The sequence below is a fragment of the Aspergillus ruber genome (genome assembly GCF_000600275.1).
Source record: "Aspergillus ruber CBS 135680 unplaced genomic scaffold scaffold00029, whole genome shotgun sequence".
In the NCBI taxonomy this organism is placed as follows: domain Eukaryota; kingdom Fungi; phylum Ascomycota; class Eurotiomycetes; order Eurotiales; family Aspergillaceae; genus Aspergillus; species Aspergillus ruber.
In genome coordinates, this window is record NW_024467325.1 from 186,093 (window position 1) to 213,447 (window position 27,355).

General features: G+C 49.0%; 11 protein-coding genes across 11 annotated transcripts; 5 read left to right on the forward strand and 6 right to left on the reverse strand.

Annotated features, from left to right (window-relative positions):
• Nucleotides 1–520: 520 nt before the first annotated feature.
• On the reverse strand, nt 521–1,877 carry EURHEDRAFT_517917 (uncharacterized protein; the record flags this gene model as incomplete). The annotated part of the gene is made up of 6 exons (XM_040786612.1): nt 521–663; nt 729–828; nt 887–993; nt 1,050–1,478; nt 1,528–1,789; nt 1,845–1,877. 6 exons carry the CDS (start codon nt 1,875–1,877, stop codon nt 521–523), a joined length of 1,074 nt encoding a protein of 357 aa, XP_040635785.1.
• Nucleotides 1,878–2,295: 418 nt separating this feature from the next.
• Nucleotides 2,296–3,445, reverse strand: EURHEDRAFT_204233 (uncharacterized protein). The gene is made up of 3 exons (XM_040777947.1): nt 2,627–3,445; nt 2,552–2,565; nt 2,296–2,474 (listed from the first exon to the last, which is right to left on the reverse strand). The coding sequence occupies exons 1-3, from the start codon at nt 3,040–3,042 to the stop codon at nt 2,335–2,337; spliced, it is 570 nt and encodes a 189-aa protein (XP_040635786.1). The 5' UTR covers nt 3,043–3,445; the 3' UTR covers nt 2,296–2,334.
• EURHEDRAFT_463414 (putative NAD binding Rossmann fold oxidoreductase) lies at nt 3,119–4,250 on the forward strand (the record flags this gene model as incomplete). Its single annotated transcript, XM_040784876.1, has 2 exons — nt 3,119–3,445; nt 3,510–4,250. 2 exons carry the CDS (start codon nt 3,119–3,121, stop codon nt 4,248–4,250), a joined length of 1,068 nt encoding a protein of 355 aa, XP_040635787.1.
• Nucleotides 4,251–4,785: 535 nt separating this feature from the next.
• Nucleotides 4,786–9,802, forward strand: EURHEDRAFT_517919 (DUF1793-domain-containing protein; the record flags this gene model as incomplete). Its single annotated transcript, XM_040786613.1, has 5 exons — nt 4,786–5,227; nt 5,280–6,973; nt 7,536–7,698; nt 7,815–7,926; nt 7,996–9,802. 5 exons carry the CDS (start codon nt 4,786–4,788, stop codon nt 9,800–9,802), a joined length of 4,218 nt encoding a protein of 1,405 aa, XP_040635788.1.
• Nucleotides 9,803–10,808: 1,006 nt separating this feature from the next.
• On the reverse strand, nt 10,809–12,705 carry EURHEDRAFT_517921 (GMC family oxidoreductase; the record flags this gene model as incomplete). The annotated part of the gene is made up of 7 exons (XM_040786614.1): nt 10,809–10,943; nt 10,984–11,000; nt 11,062–11,689; nt 11,752–12,039; nt 12,110–12,242; nt 12,399–12,569; nt 12,611–12,705. 7 exons carry the CDS (start codon nt 12,703–12,705, stop codon nt 10,809–10,811), a joined length of 1,467 nt encoding a protein of 488 aa, XP_040635789.1.
• Nucleotides 12,706–15,115: 2,410 nt separating this feature from the next.
• On the forward strand, nt 15,116–15,902 carry aeiA. The gene is made up of 3 exons (XM_040779761.1): nt 15,116–15,436; nt 15,497–15,573; nt 15,636–15,902. The coding sequence occupies exons 1-3, from the start codon at nt 15,308–15,310 to the stop codon at nt 15,688–15,690; spliced, it is 261 nt and encodes an 86-aa protein (XP_040635790.1). The 5' UTR covers nt 15,116–15,307; the 3' UTR covers nt 15,691–15,902.
• Nucleotides 15,903–16,926: 1,024 nt separating this feature from the next.
• On the reverse strand, nt 16,927–18,203 carry EURHEDRAFT_463587 (uncharacterized protein; the record flags this gene model as incomplete). The annotated part of the gene is made up of 4 exons (XM_040784892.1): nt 16,927–17,514; nt 17,576–17,644; nt 17,696–17,731; nt 17,787–18,203. 4 exons carry the CDS (start codon nt 18,201–18,203, stop codon nt 16,927–16,929), a joined length of 1,110 nt encoding a protein of 369 aa, XP_040635791.1.
• A 796-nt stretch (nt 18,204–18,999) lies between these two features.
• On the reverse strand, nt 19,000–20,958 carry EURHEDRAFT_204384 (AATF family protein). The gene is made up of 3 exons (XM_040777948.1): nt 20,857–20,958; nt 20,679–20,787; nt 19,000–20,606 (listed from the first exon to the last, which is right to left on the reverse strand). Exons 1-3 carry the CDS (start codon nt 20,924–20,926, stop codon nt 19,142–19,144), a joined length of 1,644 nt encoding a protein of 547 aa, XP_040635792.1. The 5' UTR covers nt 20,927–20,958; the 3' UTR covers nt 19,000–19,141.
• Nucleotides 20,959–21,166: 208 nt separating this feature from the next.
• Nucleotides 21,167–22,383, forward strand: EURHEDRAFT_463346 (Mrp/NBP35 family ATP-binding protein; the record flags this gene model as incomplete). Its single annotated transcript, XM_040784869.1, has 4 exons — nt 21,167–21,223; nt 21,273–21,408; nt 21,501–21,620; nt 21,713–22,383. 4 exons carry the CDS (start codon nt 21,167–21,169, stop codon nt 22,381–22,383), a joined length of 984 nt encoding a protein of 327 aa, XP_040635793.1.
• A 215-nt stretch (nt 22,384–22,598) lies between these two features.
• On the reverse strand, nt 22,599–26,074 carry EURHEDRAFT_415816 (lipase/esterase family protein). Its single transcript, XM_040782787.1, has 4 exons — nt 25,596–26,074; nt 25,061–25,544; nt 24,819–24,960; nt 22,599–24,772 (listed from the first exon to the last, which is right to left on the reverse strand). The coding sequence occupies exons 1-4, from the start codon at nt 25,662–25,664 to the stop codon at nt 22,627–22,629; spliced, it is 2,841 nt and encodes a 946-aa protein (XP_040635794.1). The 5' UTR covers nt 25,665–26,074; the 3' UTR covers nt 22,599–22,626.
• EURHEDRAFT_204421 (NAD(P)-dependent alcohol dehydrogenase) lies at nt 26,002–27,352 on the forward strand. Its single transcript, XM_040777949.1, has 2 exons — nt 26,002–26,148; nt 26,215–27,352. Exon 2 carries the CDS (start codon nt 26,333–26,335, stop codon nt 27,338–27,340), a length of 1,008 nt encoding a protein of 335 aa, XP_040635795.1. The 5' UTR covers nt 26,002–26,148; nt 26,215–26,332; the 3' UTR covers nt 27,341–27,352.
• Nucleotides 27,353–27,355: the final 3 nt, after the last annotated feature.

The following is a 27,355-nucleotide window of genomic DNA, read 5'->3' on the forward strand; positions in this document are numbered from 1 at the left end:
TGGTCAATATAACTGAACCATCAGAAACTAGGATTCTGTTGCGACTTTGAGGTTTGACATAGCCAAGTAATCCCAAAATGAATCTGAGCAGAAGCTACATAGACACGATCACCACGGCACATAGTGCAACATTTGACAATTTGAAGTAGATGGGTTTGAGAATAGTGATTTGAAGTCTGTGGTTTGTTAGGATTGTCTTAGTTAAGAGGAACAAGTAGGAGAGTAGTGCTACGAGATTCGATTTTCGCAGGTAATAAAGCTTATTTTTTTTTAATATCAAGTATGTGGAGAGAAAAATCTCATTTGCGAAAGCAGTGTGAATAAAAGGCTCATACCAGTGTATACAATAGCACCAAGCGAGCAAACAATGAATGTACTAAGCTACGGTGACACTGGGATAACTAGGAGCGCTAATTTCCTGCCGTACAAGCATTGACTGGCCATAGATGCAGTTTTCTATCGAAGGAACTTATGGCCTATCCCTAGTTCCGCCCATACTATATGTAACAACACACAAGTATCAATGATCAGAATCCTCGTCATTCCATTGTTCTCTCAAGGTCTGAATTAACCCAGTCATGTTCCAACCGGTAGTCAGTTCCATGTCCCGCAGAAGAGTTTCTGCGGCTTCTTGATCGAGTTTGTTGCGTAGGACCCAGCCCCCTGGGTCGTTAGTAAATCTGAGAAGTGGAGGTTCATTGAGAATTAGAGGATGATAATAGACTTACAGGCCACTAAGCTATGCCGAGCAGTAAAGAGGGCATTTTCCGCTTTGGTGTTTGATCTTGCTAGGCCAAGGACAACGAGAAGGTGATTCCGAATCGTTCTCTAAAGTGCCGTTAATATAAGCAAACAAAATACTAGGAACCATGAAAGAACAACTAACCTCAATATTCCGCAAGTGCTTCAAATTTTCATATCCCACAGCCGGGCTCGGGCTACTCGAAACAGCAAGTACAATCTTGGCAACGTGATAGTACTGCAGACCAATCACTGAAACTGCTATTAACAAGGCGTAAATGCAACACAACCAGTCCAGTGATACATACCGTGAACTGGCAACATCATCCAAATATCTGGGAACCGCTGGTTCCACTGCTGTGTACGCGGAATAAACCGGATTGGATCAAACGTATGAGGTTTATTATTAAACCAACCCTCCACTTCCTGCTCGACGTCATGCAGGAGCGCCAGATATGCCGTGGAAGCTTCGTATGTAAACGCGCATTTGAGGACCTTACACAAGAGGAAGACCATGCGACTGCTCCAGGCGAAATCGTCATCTCTCTGGAATATATTTGAATGAATGAAATTTTGCAAGTTTGTTCGAAGCGGCTTTTGCGTGGTTAGCGAGACGTAAATGTCTTCGCGGAGACAAAGCCATGCAGCGGCCTCTCCTAAGCCGCCGGACGAACCAAACGATGAGACGGAATTGAGGATGTGCGTTGTTCCGGTGAGGTGGAACTGGTTGTCTTCCCCTGTGATACTGTCAGCATTTTATTCCAGAGCAAGGGACCAAGACCGTACAGTCCATTTCTTCATGTTCGCGGAGAATTGCTACCGCAGCCAGAATCACGTCCGTGATGTTCTCCTGAGCGCCAGATAGAGCCGGAATCAACATTTGAAGACAATGGTTGTGGTATTGTAATGCTTCTGCCGTGTCCCCCGCTCTTTGTCTGTCGATATGTCGCGATGAGAATGCAAAAATGGCAGATCGTAAGACTGGCTCCTCCACAGCTCTTACAGGTACGTCGACCTCAAAATGTCGTTGCGGATCAGTGATGTCCGCCTTTCTGTGTTAGTTGTATCTGTATCACCTGCCGGCCTGGGGCGAGCCTACGTACCCATAGGGCCATGTGTTCGATATAATTTCGCATTAGAACCGCCTCTCTTTCAGTGAACGCAGGGACCAGATGTTGCAAGCCCAAATGCTCTCCCGATAAGCGCCTTGCACCGGCTAAAGGATCGTGGAGAGTATGGAGTATGTCGGATGGGAGGTTTGTTTTTCGAAACTCATGCACTCCAGACGCATGTGGCTGATGCTCTGTAGACCCAGGGCTTTCATGTCTTTCTATCGCCCGGCTTGCATTGATCTCGTGCGAATAACTGGTGATCTTTTCTTGTTCCAATACTGTTTCAGAATCCTCAACCGTATACAACCGTTGGATCTCGAGCGTCTCGTCGTGGAAGTGGACTGCATACCATTTAGCCTCATCCCATGAAAACGAACATGAGCGGACTTACTAGACCCCGTTAAACGCGGCCAAGTCCTACTCTCCGGAAATGCGACATCATGACCCTCTCCTAAATCCAATCCATTACGGAACCGAACATTTACTCCTCTCTCACATTTAGTTCCGGAACCTTTGCAAGGAGCGCAAGCTGGGAGATCTGTGTCACCTGCAAGGCCTTGTGAGATCGGATTCGATACGGAATCTGGCATCCGTACGTATACGTACACTTGAAATGACGAACTACCGGGGGAAACAAATCTGAGTATAATCTTTGTGGGAGAAGATGATTTTCTGTGTAAGGATGTTGGCTGACTTACCTCTACATCGCTGGCTAAATTGCCCAATTAACAAACCGTTTCATGCGATTATAGAGAGGGGAAAACGACTCTTACCAGCCAGTGATCAGCCGAGTTCTCTTTTTTACTGTCGACGGAGGCATTGACAATGCATTGCTGAGTGATATAGCAGTTATGGTGGATGAAGGCGGACGGAAAGAGTTCCCTTGCAGTGGTGGGAAAGAGTGTACCCCGCAAAAATCCCCCGCGTGGGGAAGTCGACCGGGGAAAGTCTCTCCATCCCGACTTTCTTCATTTGTTCCCGCCGGCAACTCTCTCCATGCTGCTATATAGTAGCTTACACAGTGATCCACGACGATGCAGATAAAGCTACAGCTTCCGCGATCTAGTCTGCAGTATAGATGGAAAGTCTTACCTTCAACCCAATTCAAAGAGGTACAATGTCTACAGGGGATGAAACCCCGCGCTGTCTGAGAGCTATAAAGCTCTCGAGAAATCCTCTCTAGAGACATTCAGATCCATCGATCTATTCCCTCTTATTACTATACTTTTTTATCTTCTCCAATTGACCATATAGACATCATCACAATGTCAATTCAGAAGCTCAAAGTCGGAATGGCAGGCTTAGGCCGTGTCGGAAAGCTCCATGCTACCAACTTCTTGCACCGCACTCCTCGGGCTGACCTGGTGGCTGCTTTTACTCCGGATCAGTCAGAGCTTGCCTGGGGTAGAGAGAACTTGGAGCCTTATGGAGTCACGTTGTACGACAACTACCTGAAAATGCTTGAGCACCCCGGTTTGCAAGCAGTGGCCATTGGAACTGCGACATCGGTGCACGCAGAGGAGACAATGCAGGCTATTGACAAGGACTTGCACGTCCTATGTGAGAAGCCTTTGTCTACGGATGTTGAAGTAGTATGTTTTCTGCCTACCCCTACCCAATTATATGACGGATGTTGACTACTCTATGTGCGTTTAGTGCAGACAAGTTGTCCGGAAAGCGCAGTCAAAGCCTCACCTGAAGGTGATGTGTGGCTTCTCTCGACGCTTCGATGAATCCTACCGCGACGCATATGAGAAAGCTAGCAAAGGCCTCATCGGCCGCCCAGCCATCGTCCGCAGTCAGACCTGCGACAAGTTAGACCCTTCCGGATTCTACGTGGAATACGCCGCCTGGTCTGGTGGCGTCTTCGTCGACATGTCCGTTCACGACATCGACCTGACTCTTTGGTTCTTCGGCGACGACTCTACCCCCAAGAGCATCTCCGCCCACGGTCTCCGTGCCGTGCAGCCCGAGCTGGCCAAATACAACGACTTCGACAACGCAGTTGGTATCATTGAGTTTCACAACGGCAAGATCGCCTACTACTACTGCACGCGGATGATGGCACACGGTCAGGAAGACACAACTGAAGTCATCGGTACGGAGGGCAAACTCACGATTAACGGCAACCCGCAAAAGAACTTTGTTAACCTCTATCACACCGCTGGTATTACGCGCGAGGTGCCTCCCAACTTTATGGGACGGTTTGGACCTGCGTTCGTGCAAGAATCAAATGAGTTCACTGCTTCTTGTCTGGACAACACACCGCTGCCGATAAACTTGAACAATGCGGTTAGGGCTGTTGAGATTGGCGCGTATTTGCAGGAAGCATTGGTAACAGGCAGACAGATTCGGTTTGATGAGAGTGGGAAGCGAATTGAACAGTCGCAGCTGTAATTCAGTCATGGGTATAGATCTTGTCTACAAATAGCGCGGAGTAGTATAGGTGGTGTTGATAAAACTTTGAAACGTTCTAGTCTTCATCCTCAAAGCTCAACTTTCTATAAGCTCCCCATTGAGACATTGTTATCTATAAGCTCCCTTCTGTATAGATGGTATAGCCCATACATGGATACTGCTAGTACAGTAGCATTTAGTATGGAGTTTTAGGTCACTCCGCATCCCCGCATTCCCCGAGCCATAACAAGACGCCATCAGGTACGGAGTACTAATGCTCAGTGTGATACTAAATTCTCTTAATTTATATCAATCGGATCCTATCTAGAAACATCGATCAACCAAAGGCTTGTCTAAGAGACACGCGTCCGTAGACCATGCCGTCTGATTCTCTGCCTATGACGCCATGGCCGATCGACCGTTTACCGTTTCTCCACAGCATCGTTTCATCAAAACTGCCAGTCCGTTATTTATCTTCATTTCTAACTGCAGTATACTCAATTTTATCTATACAAGAGTATCTGCATGGCCAAAAATGCAGCTAAAATTACCAGACGCCCTGGGCCTGGGCTCCCTGTTCACAATGGCCCTCTCGCTCTTCTCTGGTGGTGAACAGCGCCGTCTAGTCACCCATCAACCAGCCCAGCCTCCCTCATATCCCCTCGCTGTCCGGAATCCATATCTCTCAACATGGATGCCCAGCGATCAAGTCCAAACGCTACCATACGCAGAGCCGCAGTTCTGGGCCGGCCAGAGCCTCACTTGGTCCGTAATGGCCCGTGTCGATGACCAGACGTACAGCTTGATGAGTGTGAAGAACCCGGGGAATACGAACATTCGCCCGGCGGTTGTGCGGAGCGCAGAGTATACGGCGACTCATTCGATGTTTACACTCTCTGCTGGGAAGGTAGTTTTTATGTTGGACTTTTTCTCGCCCGTGTCGCCGTCGGATTATTTACGGCAGTCGCTTCCGTTTAGTATGCGAGATTGGTCCCTTTATCTAATCCAAACACTAACGGATAATCATAGGTTATTTGACCGTGTCAGTGTCGGAGGCTTTCTCGAATGATATCCAGATCTACTCGAGTATCGATGGTAGATGGACTGGAAAACAAAGCGATACGGTACGAAGCTTCGAACAATCAGGATCAACGGCCATATACGCTTTATCCCTGGGGAATGCTTCCTTGTATGCAGAGGATAGTGACATGGCTACTTGGGGACAAGCGATTCTGACCTCGCGCCCGACTTCCTCATCGACACTTTCCGCGGGCTCAGGTAAACGGGGAGAGTTGCGTTCCCAGTTTGTGAAAAATGGAAAGCTAGCTGGAAACGACGGTCCATGGTTTCGTGAGGGCATCGTAGCTTTGGCTCATGATCTGGGGAAGGTTACAGGGCAGCAGTCGGTTAACTTCGCAGTCGGTTACGTGCGAGAACAAGCAATCAGCTATTTGGGTAAGGCTTATACAGGATACTACCGAGCTAAGTACCCGCAGACTTCTCAGGCTGTATCGTATTTCTTGGACGACTATTCGAGTGCATTGGCAGAATCTCGAATTCTAGATTCGGCAATAACTGCGCAGGCTAGGAAGGCGGGTGGTCAGAAATATGCAGATATTGTCTCTTTGTCCACTCGTCAGGCATATGGAGCGATCGATGTCACCATCCCGGATGATACGAAGGATCCTAATGATGTGCTGGCTTTCATCAAGGAGCTCTCTAGCAATGGAAACCTGAACACGGTGGATATTATCATGCCCGCTTTCCCCATCTACTACGTTCTGGACCCGGACTATATCCGATTGTTGCTCGAGCCGATGATGCGGTATCTTGCTGCTGGCCGCTGGCGTTGGCCGTATACCATCCATGACATGGGTGCGCATTATCCGAATGCGACAGGCCACGATGACCAAAAAGCGGAACCAATGCCCATCGAAGAGTGTGGCAACCTGATGGTTCTTGCTCTGGCTTATGTGCAAGCGACAGGCGACACGGACTGGACCAGTCGATATCAGGATGTGATCCGGCCGTATGCGGACTATCTCGTCGATAACAGCGTCAACATCGCGGAGCAGCTGTCTTCAAACGATGCAGCCGGGCCTCTTGCAAACGAGACCAACCTTGCCATTAAAGCCGCAGTCGGTCTGAAGGCTTTTGGGGAATTGACAGGGCTCAAGGAGTATTCCATCATTGGCGATGAGCGCGCTGCATTGTTCTTCAACCAGGGCCTTGGGACAGATGGCGAGAAAACTCATTTCGTACTGCAATACCCGGAGCAACCTCACTCATGGAAGACCCCATATAACATCTATCCTGACGTGCTGTTCAATCTTGGAACCTTCCCTAAAGCTGCATACGAGATGTCAAACACGTTCTTCAAGTCTGTCCGCTCCGAATACGGCGTACCCCTGGACAACCGGCAGGATTGGGCCAAATCAGACTGGAACATGTGGCTGGCGGGTACATTTGACAGGAGTACGCGCGATGAGTTCATCGATGATTTGTGGGCATTTATGACAAATGGTCAGCACAACTGGCCTTTTTCAGATCGATATATTGCCACCTCTGCCCTGGGGAATACGCCTGGTGTTCCAGTTCTATGTCGAGCTCGTCCGACAGTCGGTGGACACTTTGCGTTGATGGCATTGCAGGGCCCGAAGTCTTTGCAGCAGGCCATGTTGAGCGCTGAAAGGGAGGAGCATAATGACCAGTATTTCTTTGAGGTCAAAGGAGAGGAACTGTGAATGTCTCCTCCAACGACTCAGCATTGTTTTTTTTTTTTTTCAATCCCTAGGCAGTCACTGTATATAGCATTTTATATACCCTGGGCAATACCTGGAGTCAGTGAATATCAATACCGCCACTTCTTGAATGACAACTGAATAAAGGAAGTCATTTCCTCCTGCTGTATTTATGTATTTTTCTAGAAAATAATTGGTGGTAAACTGCCCCTGTGGCGATGACTAAGCCGTGACAGCAACGTCGACGTCGCCGGCGAGACTCTTCAGATCTCATCAACCAAACCGCCTTTTGCTGTTTTTGCTGTCCATCTCTCTTTCCTTCTTTTCCCTCTCTTTTCTCTTCTTTCCCTCTTCTTCATCCTCGTCTCCCACTAGACCTTCTTCTTGAACCGCTTAATTACTTCCTACTCATGGCTTCTGTATGTTGTCCTCACCACCGTCACTGTCCCCTGGAGGCACGCGTCTACGCGCAACTGAGAAATGAAAAAGATCACAGGCTGACCATTTATCCCTCCGTCTTTTTCGAGGGATTTGCCTAATCTAGCCCCGTCCTCCGCACGCTTTCGGTCCTCAAGGCTATCCTCTCCCTAACGGTGCCGCCGTGCCTACTCCTAATCCTGCCCCCGGGGCTGCCCCTCTTCTTCCCAACAACGGCAGGGTTATCCAGAATGGTCCCGTGAGGATATTGTGTATTGCGGATGTCAGAGGTAGGTTGCAGCTGGCGGGTTGATGGTCTTTTTCGTTTTTTATTGTTTGTTTTTGCGTTGGGGGGGTAATGACACAATCGGGCTGTTGCTGATTTGGTTTTTTCTTCTTCGATCAGGAAATCTGAGGTCTTTGAATGAACTGGCCAAGCAGGCCCGCGCAGATCATATCATTCATACCGGTGACTTTGGTTTCTACGATGACACTTCGCTGGATCGGATTGCAGACAAGTAAGTGGATCGATCGATCGACCTCCAAGTTCCGTCGGAGGATTGTCTAACGCCGCGGCTTAACTACAGGACCCTGAAACACGTGGCGCAGTACTCGCCTCTGTTGCCAGAGAATGTCAAGCGGTCGATCGCCCAGGCCCCCCACCAGCAGTCCATTAAGCAACGATTTTCGCAAGAACAGCTCCCGCTCTCCGAGCTTTCGATGCTGCTCGACAAGCGGCTCACCCTCGATGTTCCTGTTTACACTGTGTGGGGTGCATGTGAGGATGTGCGCGTGCTGGAGAAGTTCCGCTCGGGGGAGTACAAGGTGGACAAGCTGCACATTATTGATGAGGCCAACTCGAGATTGTTGGATATCGGCGGTGTGAAGCTGCGGTTGCTGGGTCTGGGTGGTGCCGTGGTGATGCACAAGCTGTTCGACAACGGCGAGGGGAAGACTACGATTGCTGGTGGTCAAGGTACCATGTGGACAACTTTGCTCCAGATGGGCGAACTGATAGACACGGCCAATCGTGTATACGACCCGTCAGAAACGCGAATCTTCGTTACACATGCCTCGCCGGCCCGTGAAGGAATGTTGAACCAGCTGTCCGTCACCCTCAAGGCTGACTTTTCCGTCTCCGCCGGCCTGCACTTCCGTTACGGTTCGTCCTATAACGAGTTCTCCGTCAACCCCTCCCTCGACCACTACCGTGGGAAGCTGGCCGCTTCGAAGGCTTCCTTCAACGACGTGTGGGAGACTGTTCGCGGCGAAGTCGAGACCGCCATTTCCTCCAACGAAGCCCAGAAGACACTCCTGGATAACGCTCTCGACGTGGTGCAGAGAATGCCTACGATCGCCAACGGTGGCAACCCGTTCGGTGGTCCTAGCGCTGCAGGTGCGGCAGCAGGTCAAGTTGACGAGAGCGCTTTTAAGAACATGTGGAACTTCAACCTTGCTGACGCAGCGTTTGGCTTCTTGGTCCTCGAGATCGAAAGTGGACGTATTGCCACGGAGATGCGTGCTCAGGGATTCAACTTTGCACACCGTACCGGCAAACCCGTTCCTGCTGCTCAGCTTCCCGCTGGCGCAGCTCCCGCCAACGTTGCCCGTGGACCTGGCGGTCCTCCTCAGTTTGGACAAGTTCCTCGTCCTGGTGGACCTGCCCAACCACAGGTTCCTGCGGCGCAGCCCCTGCCTCAGCAACCGTCGCAACAGCTACAGCAGCAGGGTCCAGTCAAGGGTCAACCTGTCCCTGTTATCCCTAAGCCGGCAACTCCCCAGCCCCCTGCTGCACCCGCCACTGCACCATCGGAGAAACCTGCCACTGGCGAAGCTAACGGTACCGCACAGCCAGAAAAGCCATCTGAATCGCCAGTTGCCAAGGGTGAGAAGAAGCTGAGCAACGGTCTTTTTGTATCAAACGTGGAAAATGAGCAGGCGGTCCGTGATCTCTTCTCCGAAGAGGACAAGGCGAAGATATTAAAGATTGAGAAATGGGGCAAGTATAACAACCACGTCGTGACTTTCACGAATGTCGAAGAGGCCAAGGCTGCGCTGGATCGTCAACCCACGGAGCACAAGAAACCTACCCCGTCTGGGCAACCCCGCAAGCCCAACATCAAGTTCTTCGAGGACCGTAGCCACCGTGGTGGTGCCGGTCAATGGCAAGGAAGCAACAGAGGTACAAACTCCCAACGGGGCTACCAGAGTGGAGGTGCCAGTGATAGCGAAGGAGGAAGAGGCCGTGGAGGATTCGGACGTGGACGTGGTCGTGGAGGTGACCGCGGTGGCCGGGGTGGACGTGGACGTGGAGGCTTCAACAAGGGAGGTGTCCCATCGTCAGAGTCTCCTGCACCGACATCGACGCCATCCGGCGACAAAGGCGACGCGTGAAGGTGCTATTTCTGATGAATTTCCTTTGTCTTCTCGTGTCGTTTTACCCCTTTTTCCTCTTTTCCTTTTTTTCACTTACGTGCATCGAGATTCCACTCGGCCATCTCTTGTGTTTTATTTCCCGTTTCCTATTAATGTCATTGACACATGGATTTTTTTCGACGATCGATATTCTAATATTCTTGTGATATGTTTTCAAAAACCAATGTTGTTATGTTGAGCGAGATGTCCGTGGAATTTCGTTGTCTAAAGACCTTTCCTTTTTCTCTACCCTTTCTCTGTGTATGCTTGTGCGTCGGTTTTTAGGATATGGATCTCCAGCGAGTTGCTGTACTGGTACAGGCTCGACGGAGGAACATGCTGGAGATGAAGATGACGAAGAATTGGGAGGGCTGCGTTGGTTTGATTGGGATGATAGACAACCGCTATGCTATTCAGCCCCTGAAGCAACCTGCCTTTTCTTTTTGTACTTTTAAGACTTCGCTTGATTGTGGGAGGAGGCGTCAATATCGATACCCTGTAGTTTCAAGTTATTCTCGTAGTTCTCATATATCATTTAACGGGCGTATCAAATGAGAAATACATACCGACCCCGTATGCTCCGATATCAGCAGAAAACACTGAAAACATACAGTCCTCAAGAACTCCCCGGATCCCGCCTTCCCAAACACCTTGGGTGAACCGTTTCTTGCGGACCGGAACATGTGAACCTGAGATTGGCAGCCCTCTCAGAGTTTACAATTTCCCTATCATGGAAGAAAAAATTGTTTTGTGTTATGATAAGGTTATCTACCATCGTGATCAATAAATTGATTACCAATAAGGCTACCGATCTATTCCCATTAATCTTTCATATTCGTGCCTTTCCCTGTTACTGACGGAAATGATGGGCGAAAGAAATTTCTTCTGAGACGAACAAGCAAACTTGGCGCTTAGGTTGTTGATGCCCTCTCATGGTTGGAACTTGAATGTCTGGAGATTAAGGTATCCATCATTACCGCCTTGATCAGTTGCATCTGATAATATCTGACACCCACTCCGCAATAGCATAGAGGTTTGCCATCGGATGACCACAAAGCTGCAACGGCTGAATAGCATCAACTACTCGTACATTTGTAGTCCCGTACACCTTCAGCTGGTCCTCCCATGGAACGGGGGAGCATGGACGCGGTTCCGATGACATGGTAGTTTGGGGTATCTATGTTCACCATTGTATGAGAATGCAGTATGGGCAAGAAAAGGGGGAGAGATAGACTTACACTGCTCTCCTATCCACTTTGCCCAAGTTTCATCAGATGCATTATCAGGAACAACTGACAACCCTGGTAATGATTCCTTGGCAATGAGGTCGCTGAACTCGCCCATCTTACACATTCTGCGGAGAAACTTGGACATGGCAATCTGAATCTGAACGTCCGATTCCAGCATGCCATGGTTAGGATTCACAACCGGCGGTATTGTAGGATCAGCAGAGGCAATATGAGAATTTCCCCGGGAAAAAGGGATAAGACCCCAGTATCCAGTATGAATTGACTGATCCCCCTCCAGGATAAAAACAAATTCAGCAACAGGAATATTTTTGTTGAATATCTGATCATGTTGGATTTCAAACAGCCTTTGGAGGTCCTCTGTTTTCATGGCCCCGTGGCTCTCATTAGCAGTGTCGTTGGCATATTGGGCTAGCTGTGACCATGTCAATGCGGCAACCGACTCTACCAATGACCCAAAGATGTCGGATGCTGAAGCGAATGCCACTGTTCCGGTTCCCGTTAAAGGTGTATTCGTGGACACAACTGTTGATGTATTCAGTTGATCCTGTAGATTCTCTCGATTCTCTCCCACACTGGGGAGGTTGATTTGCACCGGGATGTTATGCTTTGGAGAATACTATAGTGTTGTTAGTACTCCCATGACAGCAGCTTGGATAGATTCCACCTTGGGTTCCCAACACCAGAAAGCTCCAAAATAGCAGGAGATCGCAGAGTACCAGCAGCCAGAATGACTTCCTTCTGAGCATGGATGACATGTTCTTTTCCACGTTCTGTGTTTGTTGCAACCCCAGTAGCAGTAAGATTCCCTTCTTTCTCTCCCTTATTACGATCCTCCCATACTATCTGGTTAACAAACATGTTCAGTTTCACGTGTAAATTTGGCCGATCCGCGTACGGCCAGTAATATGCACGAGCAGCATCGTTACGAATATTTGCCACATCCAGTTGACAGGTGAATCGTGAATCCTCGCATATGTTCTGAATTCAAATCTGGGTTCAAAGGGATACCCGTGGGCCTCAAAGTGCGATTGAATACTGTTGTCAGATCATGATATTTTTTGTGTTGATCAAAGAAACCAACAGACAGCGGTCCGTTGGAGCCATGGTACTTAGGATCAACTGAAACACCAGCTTCAATCTGCATTTGGTTGGGGTTGCTGGCGTTTTCACTTTTTAAATAGTATGGGAAGAGATTTTGCCATGTTCATCCGTCATTACCAATCTCTTGCCATGAATCGATTTGTGCAACTTCAGCTCGTGCATAAGCCGCTCCTAGAAACAATTTTTAAATATCCAATACCTCATGCAAGTTGAATTAGGTGTACGACTTACCATTCATGATACTCGCTCCTCCCAGCGCTTTGCCAGCGCGCAGAACTTGGGTTTTTCCACCATGTGCCTGTGGTGTGGTTTGATATGCCCAGTCGATGGAGCTGTCATAAGTATACTTAAGACGGTCGATATCAGCCACGTTGATATTATCAAAGACAGACGGTCTGCTTCAATGACAAGGACTGAGGTCTTTGGGTTTTCTGACAATCGGTTGGCAACGGCCAATCCACTAGTTCCTCCTCCGACAATGATGTAGTCATACTGGCAGCTATAGTAGCTGCCGGAAGGAGCGTGAAGCATGGAAAAATCATCGTAGGCCCAAGATCCACAGTACCGAGTCCAAAGAGATTATTGATCTGAATGGCAAGAAATACGGAGGTTATATATTGTAAGCAATTCTGCCAAGGCTTTGCTTGAGACGCGAATATGATCGCATCTAGCCATGCAGGTCTGGTTCTAAATTCTTCGAAATGAGGCACCAGGGATTACCAAAGTTTACCCGGAAACCCTTATTTATTTGATGTATCCCCAGATCTGAGCCTTCAACGCAAGGGCCACCAGAGGCCTCGGAAAACACAGTGTGGAGGAATACCAATGAATGCAAACCCCCTCACAGGTTTTGGCTCTCGGCAATCAAATCATTTTGGTATGAGATCCTTTAACTATTACAACACGATGTGCTAACTTTAAAACCTAAACTTCCCAAGTTGGCAGGTAGGCTAGTATGTACGGAAAAACGTCGGTAGTGGCAATCCTATGCAAGGTTTCTCCGCATTATTCATTTCGCAGTGTTCTTTGTCAGTGATTAAACCTCGAAATGGTGCGGTCCCGGTTCTATACTCGGCGGCCTTCATCAGTAGGGTAAAACTAGTCTGTAAGTAGAATACCTGTAAGCAGGGAAGGCTTATGTAGGGTAATGGGCGAATCGCTTGATTCCCTATCTATGAGCATAACATCTATCTGTGCTTGAGCGTCTCGATGGTGTGCCGATAGCGAGCCCTTATCCAGAACTGTCGACGGTTTGGTATCAATGTGTGCCCTGATCCCTTAGGCCGCAATGCTCGTACAGTTACACTTTCCTTGAAAATTTGCTTCAGTGGTATTGCCAATGTTGTTGTAAAAGCCATCATACATCTGGTCGAGGGCTGTCTTTTCTAGTTGTTTTTGTTTTATGTTCCGTAGTATTAGCTAGCAGAAAGATTAGCTTGGGCAGTACTGCAGGTTAGCGAGGACTTATGATCCAACTTAGCTGCAGTGCCTTTGCGGTGCTTGTACAGTGAACCAAGCTCTTTTAAACCTGCAGACCTACCGATGTGCTTTTCATCCTCTGCTGCTTAGGCATAAATTAATGCCCTTGTTGCATGAGTCACCCAGTTGCCTTCATGATTTTGTGCTGCAGAACAGAAAATTGGAATATCTTCCTTAGATTCTTTAACATGTGTTGGGACACTTAGGCGATACTCCGGTAAATCAATGTAAAGCCAGATATCATGGGGTTGCTTGATTTGGTCACTGGCAAAGATCTCATCTTGGAATGCGTACTCCAAAAGATCTGAACCACGCATAGTCCAAGATTATCATTTCTCTCAGTATATGTGAAAATCAGTCTTGATCATGTTAGCTGTCATACTCGAAAACCGAGATCTGATTGAAACTCATGCAGAACCCTTGTTTCGTTTCCCTTTATTAAGCCTATGCTTGGATTTGATTGTGACGGCTTAACATCTCGACGTCGTGTATACGGCTTGACGTCGCTCATACGGCTCGGCACTACGTATAAAACTAATAATGACAGACGACACCGACATGAGTGGAACTCTGCCGTACAGTGGTTATATAAACCCATTCATCCTCTAGATATATTTCCTTTTCTTTTCTCTCTCCAGACTCGGTATTCTCGTCGATGGCTACAATAGTTTAGAAAGGAATATCATTTCGTTAGTATCTACTATTCCGAGAATATGGCACTGATTAGAAGTACTTTGCAGTTAGGATAGTCTAGGACTTTGACCATGAAGATATCCACATCACCCATTTCAAGGCATTCTTAGATCTGAAGTATTCTGAACTTTCAAGCAATATTCCAGGTCAAGCTGATATGGACATCATGATCTTCATCAGTGTGTTGTGCTGCTGTCTCTGTCTCAGAGTAAGAAAGTACTCATTAGAGAGATGGCCACTAGGGGATGCACCAGATATAAAAGGTCATCATTGACAGATGGCTGAAATTTAATCTTTTTGATAAGGCCATATTTCTCAGTAAGATTTTGACACACAAGCTGCAGAAAAGGTCAGTCACTATTTGATATCTAGGGGCACTACTCACTGATTTCATGTCCTTTTTGAGTGAAAACAGGAACTCCTTTTGCACCTCCCCAAAGATTGAACGTACAGTCGGAATTCAAGTGTTTATATAGCTTTTGTTTGGAAAAAAATCCCATGATGAGGGTGCTCTGTGATACAAGAATATAGTAAACACTGGATGTGAACGCTGTTGACAGGGACAGTTGCGCTTAGCCCGTTTTAGAAATCGACCAGAGGCCACTTTAAAGCGGCAACGCCGCGACGGAAATGCCACGAAAATGAACACCAAAGGTCACGAAGTTTTGTGGCCTTTCCACCGTCACCCAGGGTTGCTCCGTACATTTTGACGAGCTTGGGTTTGAAATCGGCCCTCCAAAAAAGCGGTGGATCATTCATCCTTCGGTAATGTCGGTTACAGCCGGAGTATAGGGGCAACATAATTAGCTCTGCACTATTCTTAGCTATGGTTTCGTATTTGCTGTGGCGAATGGCACTGCCCGAGTTGCCCCGGGAAATATAAAGCCATTGTTTGTCCACTGTTTCCGACGCTCTCAATTTGCAACACTATCGATACCAAAACAAAATATACTCATTCACCATGAAGCTGTACCTCTCCCTCCTCGTGGGCCTTTCTGCCATCAATGCCGCTCTTGGCAACGAGGCCACTTGCTCCGGAGATGCCGAGCTAGTCAACCAACATCAGGGACAGAAATACACGCAGGAAATCGTACGTTAACCCCTTCTGCCCTTTCCTATCTCTTCCTAAACACTGAATTTTGGGCTCCAGGCCAGCCAAACCAATTCGGAGACGGTTCGCGTGTTGCACCCGGGTGACGTTGCTACTATGGATCTCCGGCCCGGAAGGTATGTATTTGCCTATAGCAAGATATTTGAGCCTATTTTTCCCTGACAAATCGTGTGTTTAGGTTGAATGTCCATGTCGATGAAAATGATGCTATTCAAAAGGCTACTTGTGGTTAACCGGGTTTCATGATGCTGGTGTGGAATTGAAAAATAACTTTAATTTTACTTCATATACATATTTCAGTACATTGTCAATACATTTCTTGGGTGGTGGCTAGGTCTCTGTCACAGCCAACCATTTCAGCAGCTCACATGCAGTGGAGTAGTAATTGTGATGATTGAAGAAATCCAAGACGTATTCTCACTCTCCGAACACTTTCCAATCTATTAGGTTCAGATAAATAGAACGTAAGAATCGATTCTAGACCGAAGTTTTATCAGTTTCATATACCAAGACATGACGAAAGCCGAAACGTGAGAAGCAATTTATCGTACCAACGCCAATGATTGCTGAGATGCTGACAGTCAATGCCTCAGAGAACGCCTGAAGATGGAGCTCGACCAGAAAGGTCGCATGATAACCCTGGAAGACTGTCACAGGAACTTGTGGATAAACCCATTGGATCTGTCCCAGGAGATTCGATCAGCATAAATGGCATTTGGAACGGAGTACATGGCAAAGCCTGGAAAGAAAATGAGGAACTGCTTGAGGCTTATGAGAAATCCTTATTGAATTGTCACTAGGGGAATACGCTGCGCACCATAGCAAATTAGGGCACTATTATTGTCAGAGCGTGAGCACTCACCAACGATGCAAGGTGTTTGACTACTTTGGTCTGTCTGAATATAGGGCAGTAACCCCTTCGTACACACTAGATAGCTCAGCGCTGGCAGGCTTAGCTTCTCCCTTTGCTTCTCCATGTTAATATTCCGCTAGATAGCCCACCAATAGGCTCTACAGAGACAGTAAATACGTGGTTGTTTGTGAACAGACCTAAAGGGTTGTTAAGACAATTCTCTTAGTCAAGGATGTTGTCAGTGCTGTGCTTGTAGCAGAGCCCCATGCTTCCATTTTATGGGCTGGAGTCTTGGTCATTCCGCTGGTAAGAAGTCAAGTCAGGCTATCTGTTCCACTGTTCAAATATTGGTAGATCCCTGTTTATTTCACAATTCAAGGGACATTCCATCCAACAGTGGTATTCAAAGGGTAATATCTATACGCTATTGACAAAAAAAAATTAATATGTACTTTATACAGGCCAGCGTGGGGAATATTATTAAACTGATGACGGCCCTTCCTCCTCCCTGCCCTAACTGTTTTCTAGTGGCAGACGCAGGCATCCAAACAAGAGAAATCCATTTTTCAATTTCCCAACTAAGCCAAACAAGACATCATCATAACTCATAATCAACTCATTTTCGACTATCAGAATCCAACTCAACCGGCGGTGGCGGCGGAGGCGGCGGGTACTGCTGTTGTTGCTGATGTGCCGTCATATCCCAACTCCAATGCCCAGCGACGGGCATACTCTGCTGCGGAGGCGGCGATCCATGTCTAGAATATGGATACGGAGGCGACGCCGTAGCAGCATGAGTCATTTCCGGACTTGTAACAAACATTCCCGGTTGGTGGTCGGCCGTCATCGGCTGGAACGCGGGTTCATGTTCGCTCTTGCGTGCGTCCGAAGGTGCCGTTCCAGATGCGCTGTTAAACAAGGCCCAGCGGGCGGTGCGTTCAGATCGGCCATCTTGTGAGGTCATCCATTTCTTGTAGACGCGGTTGCGGCCGAGGACGAAGAAGAGGGCCACGAGGACCGCAATGAAGGCCACTGCGCCGACCACGATTCCGGCGATGGCGCCACCGCTGAGTTTTGATGAGGAGCTGGAAGAGTCGGATGACGAGTCGTCATCGCCTTCTGCTGGGACTGATTCGCCGGGGGCGAGCTGAATGGCGGATTTCAATGCCTTTTTGTTCTGTTCTTCCCAGGTCATGCTTTTGTTCTTTTTGCTGTTAGCAGACCGTAGATAACGTAGATATTAGAAGCTACAGGGGATGTAGTACCGGATTGATGGCCCCTACCATCCCATTTACGTTGCATGAGTCTATCGCGGTACAATAAAAGAACGTCGGCTATAGATCTCATCAGCACTACATCTTGAAAAGCTCGATAGGAAATCTTACCTCCGTATTATTGACCCTTAATGTCCATGTTGGTGCCTGTATCCAATTCGTTAGATACAGCGTGCAGCACAAAATACAAACAACTACTTACCGGTCCTTCCAGAAACCCGTCAACCTCGTTAAAATCATTGAAAGGCCCAGAGTAGAAAATGTCCCTCGCCGCTGGTATACACGGCTCCAGGTAATTCGCCTGCACAACCGAATGGTTTCTTGGATAGAACTCGAAGACGATTAAATCCCCGACACTGGCGTTGACAATGGGAGGATCATATTGATGCGGGCTTGCCCTGGGACCAACTTTAACCGTATGAGTCCCAGTTCCGGTTGATGATGATGATGTTGTTGTTTTTGTTGAAGTCTGAGTTGATAGTGTTGTTCTTGTCGAATCTGTTGTAGACACTGCAGTTGTTTGCGTTGTTGACAGCGTCCCCGTCCCAAACCCAGATCGACTGTCCTGGGCCACGACGAGGGCCACTAAGACCAGCAATAACACTAGCGACCTGACCATTGCAGAAGAAATCATGAATACCCTCTGAACACTGTGACCGCCAGGGTGCGAAAAATAAGTTAAGAAGAAAAAGTACAGCGGGCGAGTGACACGACGGCGAGGTTAAAACCCACCACCAGCCTCTCTCGTATTCCTTTGTCTGAGGGCACCAACGACATGGAACGCCATTCCTTCGTGCCATACCGGAAACAGCGAAAGCCAGCCAACAAGTCTTGGCCCACGCAGTCCTCGTGTATCCTGAGATGCATTCTTTGTCCCCCATGCAACACACCGCAGGCCCCGCATATCGGGCATAAATTGAGGGCAGGTCTGCCCGAACCGTGCATAAATCGTATTTGGAATACGAGTTTTTCTGTTGGAGTCTGTAAAAGATCGCGATAGCCTTGCAGGATATATCTTCCCCTCTTCAGTATATGTTTAACGCTTTTCCGGTGTCATTGATATGTACTGCCGAAACAATGTTGACATGTCTATGTCGGCATCGCTTCCTATGGAAAACGGCCCCGGTCAGGCATTGCAGGACTTTCGAAGCCCAGAAGTACCACGTGTCAATCCCTGTGCTTTGTACAACAGTTCCTGGCATATTCTTAGGACGAATCTTATGATTCATGCTGGATTAGGAGGAAAGGAGTGGTCTGCAACACCGTTAGCCTAGGATTAACAACAGAGGGGCGAGCAACAAGTTCTTAGAATTACCGGAACGAGAGGACCAAAGAATATTGTTTTCTCCCCTTCCTCTTCTGTATCATTGAATGGTTCAGACGTTACACCTGAGTCCTTTTTCGGGACGTTGTCGGGACTGGTCAACCACTGGAAGAGAAGTAAGCGATAAGACCTTGGCGACCAATGGACCAGCGCCCTAATGTATATACAGTCCAAATCCTATACATTTTGATGCTATACAATGATACAATATGCTATGCTGATCCCAATTAAGCCTAATTCCGGAATAATCTCAATCCACCCTCCTCACGATCCTCATCGCTCTCCTCAGCACTGGCATCATCCTCATCCCCTTCACCAAGCATACCACTAGCCGTCCGGCCAAGCAGCGAGGCAAAGAACTCATCCCGCGCACGGGTAGTCCATGTACCCCGGTCCTCTGGTGCCATAAAGTTTTGGAGTTTCTCATGCACGTCGAACCGCATCTTGCGGCCCTTGGAGGCGCGAGTGTCGACGTTTGCTCTCCGGTTCTTGTCGTTGCGCATGCCCGTTACGGGGTGGATGGAGAGCTTGGAGGGAAGTTGGATGTGGAGGGTGTCGAGGCCGTTGGCGATGGAGTCGGACGAAATGCGCTGTTCGACTAGCTCCCGGAGCATAGTCTGGTAGAAGATACTATCATCGTAGATTGGCTCGTCTTCCGTAACAGCACCGTTGGCGTTTCGTGCGCGCTTCGTCGATCGCTCTCCGGCTTCGGATGCAAGTTGTGCATCTAGGACCGCGGTGATGGTTTGCTGACCAGCAGCGCCAGAGCCAAGCAGCTTTCCACGGGAATTGGGGAGAGAGGCGCTAGATCCGCGGACCTTCACAGACCACTTATCAAGAACAGTGCGGCGGTGGGCGACGGCGTCGGTTTCGAGGTCGGTCATGCGCTGCCACAGCGAGGCTGAGGATGTGGTAGGTGACACAGGGGAGGGTCGCTTGCGTTTCTTAGATTCGCCGGATTGTGCGTCGGCTAGTGCATATCGTAGATCTTCGAGCGTAGACCAGAGTGCCAGGGCGGCCGATTCAGCGGATTTGATAGCTTCGGTGTCGACATTTTCAGCATCCTTCGCGGCAACGGATAGCTGACTGACTGCCGTGAGCCCCTTTTGCAGCTTGATCCGAGTATTTAGGAGAGCATCAAAGGTCTTGCGTTGTTGCTTGACAGCCTTTCCTTTCACCGCATCTGCCTTGGCTGCCTGTGAGATACTGGCCGCAATCGATTTTTGGTCCGTGGCCATCAGCTGGCGCAGCTGTTCTCGGTCGTCTCCTTTGGGCTTGGGATCGTCATCTTCGTCCTCGTCTCCATCCTCCTCGTCATCGTCGTCTTCCCCATCTTCGGACCCATCCTCGCTATCATCATCCTCGAGGCCATCCTCGCCGTCAATGTCCTCCGAGCCATCGGTTTCCATGCCATCCTCATCCTCATCCTCCGACTCCTGCTCTTGTTTTTGCTTCGTCTTCTTAGGTGTCTTCACCTCTGGCTTCTCGACCACCTCAGAATCCCCTTCACTATCATCCTCATTTTCCTCATCCTCTAAACCAACATCCTCTTCCTCCTCATCATCATCTTCCTCATCACTCGACCGCGCTTTAAACGGATCATCATCGCTAACATCCTCAAGTGCCTCCCTGCTAACCTTCGACCCGGCGTATTGCTTTCCAAGGTTAATCGGTTCTGGTTTGCGGAGTTTCGATTTTCTGCCGCATCAATTTGTTAGGCATATTCAATCGCAACCAAATTTTATTCTCGTAGAGGGATAGAAAACTCACCCTACAGCCTGATAATGCTCCCTCCCCGCATCATCATCCTCACTTTCCCCCGATTCGTCATCATCGCTCTGGCCATCTTTCGCGGTGTCCAGATCCTCGGGGTCGAAGTCTGTCGCATCGAGATTAGTCGCGCATTCAAACTATCATTTCAATGAGAGAATCCGGATAAAATGCATACCCTTAGGAGTCGGATCATCCAATTCGGCGAATTGCTCAGCCAGCGACTTTGATTTCGATTTCGGTGCCATTTTATCTTGTCTTGCTCTATTGTAGAGAAATCGCAAACCGGAAGAAATTATTTTATTTTTTCTCGGCGGAGAACAAAAAAATCGGGATGCGGTATCGGTCAATCTTACCATTTATAGTAATTTTATGTGCACTTTGGGGTAGTTCTTCCGGGCGGTGAGATTTCCACAGGCAGTATTTTATAACATCATTTCCAATCATCCATTCAACAAGCCTCACTCACCTGAAAAAGAGAAATGGGTATGATGCAAAGGAGACTATTTTCGACAGCTAGGGTGCTTCAGCATGAAAATCCACTAGTGAGTAATTCCTGTTCTGGGAAAGTAATGCAAATGTTGACGCTGTTAGGGCCTACCTCGCTCCGGCACCCCGCCGTCACTCCGGAGCCGGCGCGGATTACCGGAGAAGCGCAAGATTCGCGATGTGAAGAAGGTGATTGCAGTTTCGTCTGCTAAGGGTGGAGTCGGGAAGTCGACGGTAGCAAGTACGTACATCGCACGAAGTCAACACAATGGGCTTGGAATATGGTTCCGAGACAAATCACCGTTATACGCAATGCAAGCTAATAACCGACAGCAAACCTCGCCCTCTCCTTCGCCCGCCGCGGAATCCGCACCGGCATCCTAGATACAGATATCTTCGGCCCTTCAATCCCAACACTCCTCAATCTCTCCGGCCAGCCGCGGCTAGACGAAAGTGCGCTCCCCCACCCCCATCCCATCCCCCATCTCCCCCTCCAGACCAACACTAAGACCAAGTTAAACTAAAGCTAAGCTAATGCTTGACAGATGATCGTCTCCTCCCGCTAACAAACTACGGCCTAAAATCCATGTCTATGGGCTATCTCCTCCCATCCCCAGAACAGGATCCTGCAGCAGATATTAACACCAACCAAACGCCAATGGATACGACGCCGATTTCCTGGCGTGGATTGATGGTTACGAAGGCAATGCACCAATTACTACATTCTGTGTCGTGGGGTCCGCTCGACGTGCTGTTTTTGGATCTTCCGCCGGGAACAGGAGATGTGCAGCTCACCATAAACCAAGAGATCATCCTCGACGGTGCTGTTATCGTAACTACGCCGCAGGATATCGCGCTGCGAGACGCAGTCCGCGGGTTCGGATTGTTCAGTAAAATGGACGTCCCCGTGTTGGGCATGGTGAGGAACATGGCCTTCTTCGCGTGTCCGAAGTGCGGGCACCAAACACGTATCTTTTCCCACGGTGAACATCACCATCACGGCGACGCCGCCGAAGACTCAGGTGTCGTGGCACAGTGTAAACGACTCGGTGTGCAGTTCCTAGGTGATATCCCGCTTGATGCAAAGGTGTGCGAGGATGCGGATAGGGGTGTACCGACTATGGTGAGCGAGGAGAGCGAGGAGAGGAGTGCTAGGAGGCAGGCGTTTTTGGATGTTGCGGAGAAGGTTGCGGGGAAGGTTGGTTTAAGCTGGTAGATGGGATGGATTTTAGATGGTTAGATTGTATTTGTAGTGTAGTGTATATATACCCAAGATGATTTCTAGTATCGTGACAGATTGATGTTCTAAACACGAATGCAGTATGTAAGATTTTCAAGAGAAAAAAAAAAAAAAAATAAAATAAAATTAAAAAGTATCTCAAGAATTCAAGATGACATGTCAGGACCAGCCTGAATATACAAAATAATGTTCACAGCCTTAACCGGTCATACAGGAAGACTAGAATTCATCCGCAGTCCTAAAAACATCTCTCTCCGGCATTTTCGGACGCCCATTAGCAGCTTCATCCACACCACCCACAAACGACACAGCGTCGATATCACTCGCCGTACGGGAGAGCGCATCGATGGACCGGCGCGCATCAATCGACTGCCGAGCAGAGCTAGTGCCAGATGCAAGAGGAACAGCGCCAACGACACCTGTGGAATTTAGCAGTGCGCGTGTGCTTGCGTTATCGAAAGCTGCTCCTCCGCCGGTTGTATTGGTAACTGCGAGGGACTTTTCGTCCGCGATGGTACTATTCGCGTCTTCAGTTGGTGCGATTGAGCCGGTGTATGAGGACGTAGGACGGTGGGACTTTGATATCCTTGATAGGGAGGTATCAGAGGCAGAGGCCGGGAGAGTTCCCGGTGCGTGAAAGAGAGCGCGTGTACTTGCATTTTCTTCGGTGGGTGTGATTTTCTTGTTGTCGTAGTCTGGGAGGACTAGAAGTGGGCTTCCTAGCGGTCTGTCAAGGGAAGATTTGTAGGTCATTGGGGATCCTGGCTGGTTGGAAGCAGAGTCGGATCTGTTAAGCTCGCTTGTTGGGCGTTTGCGCTCCTCAGCGAGGGTTTTGTTCGCTGTATCGGCGTCGATTGTTATGCCTTTGGGGCCAGTGTTAACCGTAGGCTGGGCATCAGAGATAGGTTCAGTGGACTTCTCCGGTGGAACAGGTTTCACACCCTCATCTGAAGATGAACCCGCCCTAGAAGCACGAATCTGCCCGGTATCGACAACACTCTTCGTATCACCACCACCCTCCTTCCCAGCCTTCCCGACAAGTCGCTTATCGTGCTTACTAGCCCAAGAACTCCACATCATCATCAGATAACTCTTCCTCTCGCGCCTCGGCGGCAGGACACCGGGTGCTTCCCTCCTTGCGGCCAACGAGCTGGGTGGTGGTGTTTCGTCCTTGAAGTTCTGGAACTGGTGATATAATTCTGTCATCCGCTGTTTCTGCACGCGCAGTTTCTCCTTGGCGAATTTATCGTCCCATTCTTGCTTTGCGGCGATCCAGCGTTTCACGAGTACGGGATTGAATGCGCCGACTTGAGATGCTGGCATTTGCAATGCTTCAAACGACGATGGCGGATCGAGGGGGTAGACATGACCGCGTTTGTCAACTCGCTGACGAATCATATGGTTTTCAAACTCGGGTAGGGGGTCGCCAGCTTTGCCGATGGAATCTACGGCATGTCGCGGTGCATTTTTCTCTGTATCTCCGGATATCGAGGATGCGGATGAGGATGAGCTGTGGTCGTCGGGGGAAGAAATCGCAGGGTCATTGTCGACCAGGATATCGATCTCCGTATTCTGTGCATGAGCAAACGCCCATGCGCCAAACTGTGAAATTGAACGGAACATGTACTTTGCTGGACGGGAGAAACTGAGAGTTGGTGCAACATGGCAGAGATTATCCCAGACTTGCAGCTGGACACATGTAGGCGGATACCTGTTCAAGGTCTCCCCATTCGGATCGTACTCGTCAAGGTAGACATCCCCAGGTGGATATGCGGTGGGATGCGCAGCTTTGTGGGCAAGATAGATCTGCTCGTCGCGTAGCATCTCACCTCCGCCAGTGAGAACCAGCAATGGCGGCAAGCCACCAAGAGATGGCTGTAGAGCCGGAGAGACGAGAGGATGAGATAGAAGCCGATTCGTCGTGTACATGTGGATCTGGTCCTTGATTTCGATGGTTTTCCCATCCACGTCGATGGAGACACTGCCGGCTGCTTCCTTCTCGGCGCCTTCTTCATCTTTCTGCTGGCCCGGATATGCATGTTTCTGATCATCAGTGCTATCCCAGGATGTGTAGCCTTTCTTCGCAGTATCTTGTGCTTGGATATCCTGCTTTGGCATTGCCTGTTCCGCTCCGGTTTTCGCATCGGTGTGTTTGCGGACTTCCTTCTTCATAGTGAGGATTTCGTCAGAGTTGGGCGGAGGCCATGCCTGGGACGGTTTATGTCTGAAGCCATATGGGGGAATGTAGTCGAATGGATTATTTGCGATGATACTAGGAAACGAGTGCGTAAGATCGACCCAGGGAGAGATCAAGATTCCACCGGCTGGGAGAGGCAAGCACTGGTCGCGAATAGTGACAAGCAACCTTGACGGTCAGCATGCTGTTTGATTTCTCAGAGTTATTGACTCACGAGAGTGCCATTCCTCCGCCCGCAGAATCACCGGCGAAGATGATTTCCTTTGGCTCGTATATGCTCAAAAGCCAAAGATACGACGCCAAACAGTCCTGTAGACTGCAAGGAAATGGATATTGCGGAGACAGACGGTATTGCGCTGTAAACTTAGCATGACACTCAACAACGGTACAGCCATGGACGGCCACTCACTACCACAGTCAGCAAAACTCAAACCAAACAACCGGATAAAGCATACCGTGCAAAGACCCTCCCCTTTAACTTCCTCGCATGCCTCTGCATCTGATACCGATGGGTATCCACACTCCCGAAAAAGTATGCGCCCCCGTGGATATACAGAATAATGCGATTCCTTCCCTTAAGTTTCTCCTCCCCAACCTTCTTCCTCTCATTATAATCATCCCGCATCTCAATCCACTCTCCTCGGAGATCCTCAGCCGGCCCACGCCACTGCCACCACTCCTCCCCGCCAATGTCTTTTATCCCCTTCGGCCCGAGTTGCGCAACCAACGTTTTCGCCGCAGATTCGAGGTACCTATCGGAGATACTGGCGGGCTCGGTCCTCACCCAGTGCGGACTGGGCACCCATTGACGGGAGAATTCTTGGAGATCTTCGACGGGGTATTTCGACGCGAAGACGAGGAATTCGCGCATGACATGAATGCCTTCATCGTAGGAGATGTGGACGGAGGGGGTGTTGTGCAGCGATTTGCGGTTGAAATACTGTTTTTGTCAGTACCATTGATACAGACTCGGGCAGAACGAGGAACTCACATGGGAAAACCAAGTAGAAATGACAGTAGGGGTCAGGGCCGCACTCAATGCGACGGTCTTGAATGGCATTATGTACTCGTGGGTACTATATACAAGGCACCAGGGGTGGACCGGGATGCAACAACCAAAGAACGACAGTAGATGGAAAGACAGATATATATCCAAAGAACGACAGACAATAAACAAATCCGCACGTATAAGAGCACAGAGAGAAAGAAATGTTTATAGGAATCGGCAGGAAAAGAAAATACAGGAGACCGAGGCAGTGATGTCATCCACGCAGGGGGCGCACTATGCCTGATTAGGAAGACACAGGGGAATGCACAGTTGGCGAGATCCGAATAAAGTAGGATAAGCTAGATTACTACAGAGTAGATCGAGAGCTGAACATCTGCAAGACAACTCACCTGTGTGTACGTGGCAGCAGCACTAGCACTATGGCGTAGTCGAGATCGACTGACAGGTCCACTGTGGACATTGCGACTGACGTTTAATTTCGCGTATCAACCTTGACTTAATTTATGCCACTATTTCCCCAGGGGTACTCTTACTTGTAGGTAAACATGGAGGTGAATGTATTCTTGAGGCTGGATAAGCTAATGTATAAGTATTTATGCAGTGCATAATTACGTCGCCACCAGCTCACCACGAATACGGCCTAATACAACTACACCCATATCTTATCAATCCTCCAAACTGCACTCACAACTGCAATCAAACATCAAACAGTAACCACAATGGCAGAACCATCCACAATGAAAGCCTGGCTCTACACCACCACCGCCAATGGTCTCGAGAAAAACCTCACCCTCCACCCCTCCACCCGCACCCCAACACCCCCCGGCCCCTCTCAACTCCTCATCCGCGTCCTCTCGGCCTCCATCAACCCGGCCGACTACAAAGTTCCAGAGATGCCAATGGTCTCTCGCGTGTTGGTATCTAAACCTGCGTCGCCGGGAATGGATTTTGCAGGACGAGTGGTTTCTACCGGTGCAGAGGTTAGTGGGTTCGAGAGCGGACAGTTAGTGTATGGGACGACGGCTATACCCACGCAGTTCGGGTCGTTGGGGGAGTATATGGTTGTCGGGAAGGAGAATGTTGCTGCGTTACCGGAGGGGGTTGAGGTTGATCAAGCGTCTACAGTGGGAATTGCGGCGCAGACGGCGTACCAGTCTCTCGTGCCGTATGTTTCAAAGGGGGATAGGGTGTTTGTCAATGGTGGTTCTGGGGGATGTGGGATTTTCGCGATCCAGTTTGCCAAGATTGTTGGATGCCATGTCACTGCAACTTGTTCATCGCGGAATGTGCAGTTTTGTAAGGACTTGGGAGCGGATGAAGTTATTGACTACACAACGGAGGATGTCATCGGTGTCCTAAAAGAACAAGGCCAAGTATACGATCATGCCATTGACCATATCGGTCTCCCCGAGAATCTCTACAACGAGAGTGACTCGTTTCTACGTCCTGGAAAGGCATTTGTGCAGGTTGGTGCGGCGTCGGTGTCCATTTTTGCCAACAGGCTGGTTTGGCCTAGTTTCTTGGGCGGAGGGAAGCGGAAGTACGTCATCTTCATGATGAAGCATAAGAAGGAGGATATCGTGCAGATTGGAAAGTGGATGCAACAGGGCAAGGTCAGGGCTGTGATTGACAGCACCTACGAGTTTGAAGATGCTGTCAAAGCGTTTGAGAAGCTTCGTACGCAGCGTTCCAAGGGGAAGATCATTATCCATGTCACTAAGGAGTAAACAATGCTTTTATGA